This window comes from Triticum dicoccoides, chromosome 6B, assembly GCF_002162155.2.
Source record: "Triticum dicoccoides isolate Atlit2015 ecotype Zavitan chromosome 6B, WEW_v2.0, whole genome shotgun sequence".
NCBI classification, from domain to species: Eukaryota; Viridiplantae; Streptophyta; class Magnoliopsida; order Poales; family Poaceae; genus Triticum; species Triticum dicoccoides.
In genome coordinates, this window is record NC_041391.1 from 100,635,957 (window position 1) to 100,646,754 (window position 10,798).

The window sequence follows — 10,798 nt, forward strand, 5'->3', positions numbered from 1 at the left end:
ATGCTATTATCCTTGTCAGCTCTTCTCAGTATGCTGCTGATGCTCTTGTCTGCTCTCTTGGTGCTGATTTTGCGGTCAAAGATCTTGGGAAGCTTCACTATTTTCTTGGAGTTGAGGTCACTTCTCGTGCTACTGGTCTTGTCCTTACGCAGAAGAAGTACTCCTTGGAGTTGTTACAGAGAGCTGGCATGCTGAAGTGCAAACCGACCACCACACCCATGTCGTCTACCGACAAGATAACAGCTGTTGATGGTGAGCTTTTGTCTCCTGCGGATGCCACAGAGTACAGGAGCATTGTTGGTGGACTTCAGTACTTGACGATCACGAGACCAGATATCTCTTATGCTGTTAACAGGGTTTGTCAGTATCTTCAGGCTCCCAGAGATACTCATTGGGCTACTGTTAAACGCATTCTTCGTTATGTTCAGTTCACCCTGACATTTGGTATGCATATTCGGCCGGCTTCCTCTCGGGTCCTTTCGGCCTTCTCTGATGCAGATTGGGCTGGTAGCCCAGATGACAGACGATCCACGGGGGGTTATGCAGTATTCTTTGGCTCTAATTTGATCGCCTGGAGTGCTCGGAAACAGGCTACTGTGTCACGTAGCAGTACTGAAGCTGAGTACAAGGCTGTGGCTAATGCTACTGCAGAGATTATTTGGGTGCAGTCTTTGCTTCAGGAGTTGGGTTTGTCTCAACCACAGCCTCCTATTCTTTGGTGTGATAACATCGGTGCTACATACCTTTCTGCAAATCCAGTATTTCATGCCCGAATGAAACACATTGAAGTTGACTATCACTTTGTACGGGAACGTGTATCACAGAAGCAACTCCAGATCAAGTTTATCTCATCTAAGGATCAACTTGCAGACATCTTCACTAAGCCTTTACCGCTGCCACAGTTTGAGGCTTGTAGGCGCAATCTTACCCTTCTCAGTTCTTTAGAAAGTGGCTAAGATTGAGGGAGGGTGTTAGACTATGTATAGCTTCTGTACCTATGTACGTATATGGTACATATTGTAACACAACCATTATATATAATGAGATAAGCCACCCCTAGAGGGTTGTGCTGGTTTCCCAAAACTTATTGTCTTACACCGTGGGTACACATCGCCCAGGGAATCATGATGGTGTTCAACGTCAACAAGCTCATCAAAGCCGGCTGCAGGGTCAAGATCCTGATGGCAGATTGGTTTGCTCATATTCTCCGCAAATCCGACGACCTAAGTAAGATCCAGGCCATCGGACGCTACATATGATCGAGATATGGAAGGCGGCAGGCCTGGATCTCGACGGGGTGGAGTTCGTGTGGCTGTCGGACGAAATCAACGGCCCGGCCTCCGGCGAGTACTGGGCGCTTCTCATGGACGTTGCCAGAAACAACACCTTGAGGAGGACGGTGAGGTGCTGCGGCCTCGCGGAACCGCCCATGGAGTACCGAGAGCTTGTCAAGCCGCATGAACGGGGCGATGTGGTGGGCGCGAGGGTCGTCCACACCTGCATGCAGTGTGCAGCCGTGTTGTTCCAGAAGGCGGACATATGGCTGCTGTCCATGGATCATGAGGAGGGCCAGCCGGATGTCGGCACGCTCACCAGAGAGTACTGCAGAGACATGAAAGGTGAAGATCATGGACCTATTATTCTGTCCCATCATAAGCTCCCCAATTTGATTTTGGACCATGAACATGCTAGGATACAAGATCCAATGTTTGGCATCTTCATGGAAGACGAGGAGCGAGATGTACCCGTGAAAATAAGGCACGCTCACTGTCCTGCGGAAGTTGCAGAAGGCAACCCATGCCTGGAGTACATCAAACATATTGTGCTTCCATGGTTTGGATGCTTTGAGGTGCCTGGCAAGGAAGAGAACTGTAGTGGCACTAGCAGGACGTTTCAGAAGATGGAGGAGCTTATCGCTGATTACGAAAGCGGCACTCTGCATCCCACCGAGGTGAAGCTGGCCCTTCAATGGCGCTAAACAAGATTATGAATACTGTGCGTCGCCACTTCACCGACGACGGTAAAGCCAGAGATCTGAAGCAAGCTATGAAGGTGTACCACAGTAATCAACCAGTGTTGTTTGCATAATGTTAGAGTCTTTAGGGGTCATGTTCAGTTTATCATATGCCCTTAGGGATCACAATATGTTTGAGCAACTCTGTATTTTTAGTTACTTATTTGCAAGATACTATAGCAGCTATGTGTCCCATTTGTGATAGTTGAGATATGGTATGAAACCAATTTCTTTTTTGAAAAAAGGGTTAAGAGCTCAATATTTCGACGTTGTGCTGCGTGAAGATACATAGGTCTAACATTCAGTTCGTCTGTATAGGCTGCTGTTCTGTTAGACAGGCTGTTGATTTCCCAAATGAAATAGATCAGGCAGGAGGTTGAGGGCATAGTAGCTGAAGGCATCAATTGTTCTTCCATCCATGTGTCATCTAGGACTTACAATATTGATATCCTTTTACAGCCCACACGAGGAGGATATCGATATCCCAACAGAACCTGACCGGGGTGCGTGCATTAGCTTCTTTATTTTGTTCCACAAATGTGACCAAGCAGTACAAGTGTTCTATAATGGTTCCTTCATCTGCATAGATCAGTTACTACGGGTCTGTCTAGGACACATCTAGATGTGACATAGTTATGTTACATCTAACCTAATTTTCAGTTTGTTTGTGGTCTATTTTTTTTGTCCTAGTTTTTTTGTTTCTTGTTGCTGCATTATATATTTATGGGAGCTTAGATGTGACATCCTTAGAGCATCTCCAACAGCCGCACTATAAACGCACCGCGCGGAAAAGGTGGTGGTTTTAGTGCGCGCTACCGTTCCCGGCGCTCCAGCGGACGTGCAAAAACCGCGCACGCGGCATATGCAATTCAGCGCGCGGGCGGAAACGCTATCGCGCGCTGCTTATTTGCTGCGCTCGCTCCCGCGCGCTGGACTCTCGAGCACTCGCGCACAACTCCACCTACCCATCTAGTCGTGCCGCCGCCGCCGCCCGCGCCACCCCATTTTTCCGGCGACCGTTTCGGCGCTTCCCCGGTCTCTTCCCGCGCGGCCGCGGCTTCCTCCCTCTCTCTCTAGTCAGCACCGCCCGTCACGCGCGGTAGTCTCCGACGAACAGCGCTCGGCCGCCCACCGCCGCTTGGCGCCCGCAAGGTGTTCGACAAAAGGCCCGCAAGGTATATATTGCTTCCAACTTCCACATTTTTGCATGAAATTTGGTGCATGTTGTTTATAGCCTAGTTTTGAACATTTTAGATGAGTTCGTCATATGATTCTTCCGAAGAAGAATTTGATATGGAAGAGGAGGAGGATCTTGCAATGATCCTAGCTATGCACATCAATAAAAAATCGAATCACGATGGTTCGGTTATGGGTCGGCAGAAAATTTGGAGGGATAGGATTGATACCCACAACAGATTGATGAGGCACTATTTTGTGGAGAATCCCACATACCCCGAGTCATACTTTCGTCGCCGGTTTAGGATGAGCACCAAGTTTTTCAGGCGCATTGCAGAGAAACTAGCGAGCCATGATCGGTTTTTTCAGCAGAGGAGGAATGCCGCCGGAGAGCTCGGGCATAACACCTTTGAGAAGGTGACAACCGCTTTGCGTATGTTGGCATATGGTATCCCCGCTGATCTAGTTGATGATCACTTGGCCATGGGTGAGAGCCAAGCCATCATGTGTGTCAAGCGCTTCGCAGTCGGAATTGTGCAAGTGTTTGGCCCGGAGTACTTGAGAACTCCCAATGCTGAAGACGTCACAAGGCTATTGGAGATGAACAAAGCTCGCAGGTTCCCAGATATGCTGGCTTAATAGATTGCGTGCATTGGAGTTGGAAGAATTGTCCAAAGGCATGGCATGGCCAATTCCACGGACAAAAAAAGGGTTCCACTATAATACTTGAAGCGACGGCCGATCAAGAGACTTGGATTTGGCATGCTTTTTTTGGAATGCCTGGATCTTTGAATGACATCAACGTTGTCAACCGGTCACCATTGATGAGTAAGATTGCAAATGGTGAACTGCCAGCGGTGCAGTTTGTAGCTAATGGTCGTACATACAACCATGGCTACTATCTTGCGGATGGCATCTACCCAAAGTGGCAAACATTTGTGAAGCCGTTGAAAAAACCGGAAGGTAAGAAATATCTTGATTTCCACAATACTCAGGCGGCGGCTAGAAAAGATGTGGAGAGAGCTTTTGAGATTTTGTAAGCCCAATTTGCTATTGTGAGAGTACCGGCTAGATTTTTGGATCAGAATATGCTTTGGTACATAATGCATGCTTGTGTGATCATGCACAAATATGATCATCGAGAATGAGCATGGCCAAGATGTAGACTACTCTCACTATGAGCTCTTGGGACATCCCGTGCGAGTGCGGCGGAGGGCTGAATGGGTGGCCCCTTTTGTTGCCTCCTATCATGCCATTCAACGTTCGGCAGCGCATAATGAACTCAAGAAAGATCTCATTAAGGAGTAGTGGGCTTGGAATGGCCGCCAAAGAGCATCATGATTTGTGCGTTTGATGTTGTATTGTTGAACTATTTGTTGTATTTCTCAAAACACTATTTGTTTGATGAGTTGTAATAAATTTAACTATTCATTTTAAACTTGGTTGAATGATGTTTGTAATTTAAAAATTATATGACATGTCTTTGTTTTGTGGATGTGTTGATAAAATGCAACAAACGTGGATGCGCGGCTGTTCACGCGCTCTGCATTTTAGTGCACTGCTGGAGCTGCGCGCGCTGCATTTTAGTGCGGCTGTTGAAGCCAGTGCTGCGCCGCGCCAAATCTAGCGATGGGCGCGCCGCGCCAAATCTAGCGATGGGCGCGCCGCAAAGCAGATTTTAGCGCGCCGCATGTTGGGCGCCTGTTGGAGATGCTCTTAGACAAATTGTTGTGTAAATTCTAGCAGTTGGTGGGGTTCCAAATTCGACCCAATGTGTGCCCTGTGTCCAGCCCATTCTATCATTCTTTCTGTGATTCAGATGGACGACTACTACACTTTGGTGCAGACCCTGGCATCCTTGTACACCTTGCCGGGCCGGCACACGTAGCCCTGCTCCGGCGCGCAGTGCGCGTCCCGCGAGCACACGCACATCCCTTCCAGCGCGCACCCGGGCGCGTCCTTGGTCGGCGCGGTCGTGACACCGAGCATCATGTCGCTCCAGCTGCTGGAGAAGAGGCCGTCGGGGTCGTAGGCGCTCTTGACGCGCAGGAACCGGCGCATCCCGGGGTACTTGCTCGCCGCGCCGGCGAAGGCGAGGTTGCGGTTCTTGCCCCAGTGCGGCAGGCCGCCGTACTTGACCAGCCCCATCTGCTCGATCTCCTCCAGGAAGTCCTCGTGGAGCCGCGCCCTCCCGGAGTCGCGGCTGCGGTAGTAGGTCATGTCGAAGTCCACCATGTCCGCTGACTCCCCGGGCGCCGCCGGCTTCCCGAGGTGCGCCGTGGAGGACTTGACGTAGCGGATGAGGATGCCGTCGTAGAGCTCGAGCCCGCAGAGAGCCTTCGGGTTGAGGTCGCGCAGCCGCTGGACGTCCTGGACGAACGCGCCCGCGCGGCTCAGCGGCAGGCTGAAGGTGGTCTGGTGGAAGAAGCTGGAGTCGCTCACGCGCGGGTCCCAGGCGCAGGCGGTCTGGAGCGCGTCCTCCTTCCCAGTCAGGCAGCCGCCCGACGCCTGCATCTGGTCCTGCCGCCCCACCACCGGGTACCCCGTGAACAGCCCGCCGCTCCTCCGCGCCAGCCCGTAGCCGGCCACCGACAGCGCGGCATGGGTCACCCTCGCGGTCAGGCACTTGCCGCCGCTTCCGCCGTTGCCCACCCGCTCGGACGCCTCCTCGGCCAGCCGGTTGACCTTGATCACCGCGGCCGAGGTGGGGCGGAAGCCGATGAAGTCCAGCACGCCGTCGCCGGAGGCGTTCATCGGCAGCCTGTCGTCCATGCGGTACACCGCGCGGCCGTGGCCCGGGTACCAGGCTATGTCGGCGAACTCGTGCTGGTACCCGAACTTGGTCACCTGCTCCGCCAGGTCGTCGTCGTCCCGCTCCGTGAACGTCGTCGAGCGCTTGAACAGAGGTTGTACTGCCAGAGTCACCTGCAAAACATCGTACAAATTTGTTAGACCTGCACCAAAATGGGAATTACTCCTACATATAGATTTACTCCCTTCGTTCGGAATTACTCGTCTAAGAAATGAATGTATCTACATAAGGTTTATCTAGAACACATCTAGATGTGACATAGTTATGTCACATATAAATTGATGTCCACTCTGTTTGTGGTCTATTTTTTTATTAGTTTTTTTGTTTCTTGTTGCTGCATTATATATTTGTGGGAGTTCAGATGTGACATCCTTACAAAACATCTATATGTGAATTAGACAAACTGATCTAGATATACTTTAGTTATATATACATTCATTTTTTATTTATTTTTGTGACAAGTAATTCAAAACAGAGGGAGTAGGTCTGAAGCTGTACAACTGCCCTTGCTCCTACGCACAGATTTAGGACTTCACGTGCACGTTTCAAAACTAATACGTAGTTGTATACCTTGCTCCATCCCTTTATGTGAAGTGTATAATTTTCAGCACGGTGACCGAAAAACATATTATAGACAATTTATGACAAAATTACCCCTGTCTAATTCACTGATTAGCAGCAAGTAAGTCACTTCAGCTTGGAAAGAAATAGAAACGCAGACGGAAGAGAGATATTTTTCCTTTTTTCTCTAGAGATACACTTTCCTGGGAGGACCAAGAACGAAATGACAAGGAACTCAAACAATGCACCTTATGTTATGAAATTTTATCAAAAAACAAATGCATCTAACATAAAGAGACGGAGGGAGTACATTGTACACCCTCCGTCCCATAATATAAGCTGTTTTTCTTATATTGTGAAACTGGGGGAGTATTTATTTGGGAATCACATTGGTGTTGCAACTTTGCCGTTCAATCTAGGGAAATAAGTGTTGCTGATTTAGTATTAAATTGATAGAAAATTCCATATGTGCGTGCATCACATTTTGTGTTTATTTCGTTGATCTCACAACTTGCTGCTAAGAACAAATTATAGCTCTAATTGATGCTCAAATATCTTACTTTGTGATAAATATAACTAATGTTGCTTTTGGAGGCTTTGCTATAGAAGAGGGGGCCAAGCGGCGCCTAGCTTTTCCCCTCGGTCGGTCCCGATACGTATTTCATAGGGTTTTTGAATTCTTCATCGCCGGTAAAGTTGGTACATTGGTGATAGTTGGAATAACGCTTCCTCGGTTATCCCCATGTCGAAGTCCTTCATTGTAGTGGTGTCGATGAGTCGGAGGATGGTGTGATCTTAGGCACTTGGTCTAGCATGATTAGCGTTTGTTCATGACGGCAGTGTCCTGCGAAGGGGGTGACGTTGTGATATGTTTTTGTTGTCTAGTTCCATCTTCGTCCGACTAAGCTCAACCAGATATGGCTTTGTCGAGGGACTTGTGAGGTTTATGTCTCCCTCCTCCGCCTGGTCGGAGAGTTGAGATGATCTTCTGGTCCTTCTTAGTGTCGACTTGAGCCGCGATCTATCAATTCGCGGGCGGCGTCTTTTGGTCTACATCGACGACGTCTTGGTTGATCTTCCTACAAGCTACTGTATTTCAACAAGGTTGCTCAAGTAAGACAAAGTGTCGCCGAGCTTCGCTCACGGCGCGCCGCCGGTGGATGTCGAAGGAAGGTGGTGTTGATTTCTTCAATGACTTGACTGTAATTTTTATTCTTGTTTGGAAATTCTTGTACGTGCTAGATTATTTTTAGTATGTGTCCTTTCCCCTTTCTATAAAAAAAAGGGACCAATAATAAGAAGCACAAAAGGAGATTTGGAGGATGCAGGTGGAGCATGTGTCCACCTCTCTGCACCTCAGCATCATATTAGCGTTCACGTGAGCCCTACCTGTTAGTTTGGCCATGAGTTGATCGATTTTTTATTGTATTCAGAATTAGCACAAGTGTTGTGGTCCGTTAATAGATATCCAAAATGTGAGATAAAATTCGTAAGTTACCCTAAAGTTTTCTGCATAAAAAAAAGGTTCTCCTAGACTTTGCAACAAGATATCGACAAATAGAATATAGAGGGGTATGTAGTGGACAACCCTATGTTTGCCTGAACTACTGCTTATCTTCCATTTCATTCCGTTAAGTGTTTTTTTGTGAATCATTTGACATTTAGGTGCAACTGTCGGTCGAAATAAAAATCGAGTGAAAGCATAAACTTTACATCATGTCGGCACGTGAAGGCAAGCAAAACACACAACCTGTTTGTTGTCTACCTTGTTCCAAAGGTGTCCTTTTAAGTGTAAACTATAATGCCAAAACAGCAAAAGTGACATGATTGCGACACACACCCCAGCCTGTGGGCTGCATGTTTGTACTTTTTGACAAATCATGTTTTCTACTCCAAGTATCTTCCACCGGTGGTGCCTTCTTCTTGAGCCACAGCCCTCCGGTGGATCGGGTACGTTCGCCTACTACATACGTATTCATCGACATTTCGCTTTGAAATGCATACTCATGATCAACATAAATGTTGCATCAAGTACGTACTTGCATGGTTCACTTGCTAAGTACTAGCACGCAATACTTATCTACCACTAATCTTAACGTAAGTACTACTAATATTGATATATGTTAATCAACGTATCTATGTATATGTCATTGAGGTTAATGCAAGTCAAGGATTAGATCAGAGTCATTATTACTACCATATATGACTAAGACAGTGTGATCTTCTAACAAACATACGCTGAAATACTTAGGTCAGCTGATAAATGTACTCACACGTGTCATCATAGTGTGTACAACAAAGGGTGTAGATTACCTTACCTGAGAGATGACACCCAGGACGCCGAGGGAGACCTTGGCGGCGTCCAGCTCCGGGTCGGCGGCTGCGAGCACGCGCACCCTGGCGTAGCCCTCGGCGGCCGGGGCGGGCGTGACGATGCGCATCCCGACGACGTACTCGTGGACGGCGCTGCCCTTGCCCCAGAGCGAGCTGCCGTGGGCGCCGGTGCCGAGCATGCCGCCCACCGTGAGCCCCCACCAGTAGGGCGCGTAGGGCAGCGCCAACCCGGCGGCTGCCGCCGCCGCGATGAGCTCACGCAGCGTGACGCCGCTCTCTACCGTGATCTCCGCCCTGGCCGCGTCCACGGCCACGACGCGGTTCAGCCACCGGGTGCTGATGGCGAGGCCCCGGCCGTCGCCGGCGCCGGGGCACGCGAGGGGCGGCATGCTGTGGGCGTACCTGGTGGTCACCTTCATCTTGGTCTTGGCGGCCGTGGCGTTCGCCACCGCGCGCACCAGCTCGGCCTCGGAGGTAGGGTAGGCCACGGCGGCGGCCCGGCACGTGGACCGGTCCGGGAACACGCCGTACGCGGTCGAGAAGGTGCAGTCGGCCGTGCCGCCGCCCGACGAGCACTGCACCGGGTCCGCCGGGGGGCTCGCGGCGGCCCGGTCAGCTGCCGGCGCGGTGAGTATCACAAGGAGGAGGAGGACCGGCAGCTGCACTGGACTCATCTTGCACATGTCGGTTTACGTGTGGCTAACGACGTCCGTGGCTGCTATATGACCACTTGGAGCCCTGTACCCTACAGGTATTATAGGACGCAATGGGGTATATATGCACCGAGTTTGCTACTTTCATTCGTCTAGGTAACATGGGCCTATAGGATGGAAGTTCGAGTGACGAAATGAGATAGAGAACCATATGGACAGTTGAGTTCTTATTCTATTTCAGCAGTTGAGCACACATGCATGGTTCTGTAAAAGTTGCTAGGGTAACATGGGCCAAGGAAAAGCAAAGCATCTAGTGCTTTTTTGGTTGGAAAATATTCCTGGATGCAGATTTGAACAGGTTGGAACTGAACGAATTTCTTTGCTTTACTGCATGTATATATGAGTGCACTAGCTAGTCTCGTAACAAAATTAGCGTGCAATGCGATGAAGAAAACCAGCTAGTGCAAGGCATGTTTCCATTTCCTTAAAAGGAATGCCTTCCAAGTGGATTGTTGCACTATGCCTATGCTTGCTCGGTGGACAATTAGCTAGATAAGACTTGAAGCATTATCTTCTTTCATTCATGTGGCGTAGCTGCACGCGCGCATATATACATGCATGTGTAATGATCCATCGACCGGCTGGGTGGGTGCACTGGGTGTACGTACGTACGTGTGGGCTTCTAGATGGCCATTGCAGTAAGTGCAGGGCGCACGCAATTTGTGCAGTAATCTAGCGGCTGGAGTTGAAGTGCTCAGGTGCGCGGCGGCCGATCACCTGGTGGTGGATGGGTGGATATGATTGTGGTCTCGGTGGATTGGTCCTTTGGATCTACTCTATGCTGCCGGATATGCGGGTGTTGGTGTGGTCGTGCGCGGCCACCTGTTTTGGGCACTTTTATCAGTGCTTCCTGCACATCTTTTCATCATGGCGTTGAAGCTTTTGTGGCCGAGCTGTTCGCGGCAAAGGAAGAGCTGGAGCTGGCCACTAAAAGTAAATGGCGGTGAACTAGATCGATGCACATGTTATTCATCCCCTCGGCCGCATGGCGGTGGACTGACGGGTCGGCAGTGGAGGTGGGGTCCACCCAAGTTTGCCCGCCAGGAAAAATTGTACTAGCAGGCAGACTCGTCATTTCGCAATTTTGTAACTTAGTTTGTTGCGAAAAAGTACAACGTATGATCACTGGTTTAAGATGGTACATTGTCTAGCTAAATGGTTTGCAGTTGTAGATAAAGAGAAAAACAT

The 10,798-nt window shown here is 49.5% G+C and overlaps 1 protein-coding gene and 1 pseudogene across 1 annotated transcript; one reads left to right on the forward strand and one right to left on the reverse strand.

Annotated features, from left to right (window-relative positions):
• Positions 1–1,501: 1,501 nt before the first annotated feature.
• On the forward strand, positions 1,502–2,134 carry LOC119320843 (annotated as a pseudogene).
• A 2,818-nt stretch (positions 2,135–4,952) lies between these two features.
• Positions 4,953–9,784, reverse strand: LOC119326322 (probable L-gulonolactone oxidase 6). The gene is made up of 2 exons (XM_037600000.1): positions 8,882–9,784; positions 4,953–6,115 (listed from the first exon to the last, which is right to left on the reverse strand). Exons 1-2 carry the CDS (start codon positions 9,578–9,580, stop codon positions 5,021–5,023), a joined length of 1,794 nt encoding a protein of 597 aa, XP_037455897.1. The 5' UTR covers positions 9,581–9,784; the 3' UTR covers positions 4,953–5,020.
• Positions 9,785–10,798: the final 1,014 nt, after the last annotated feature.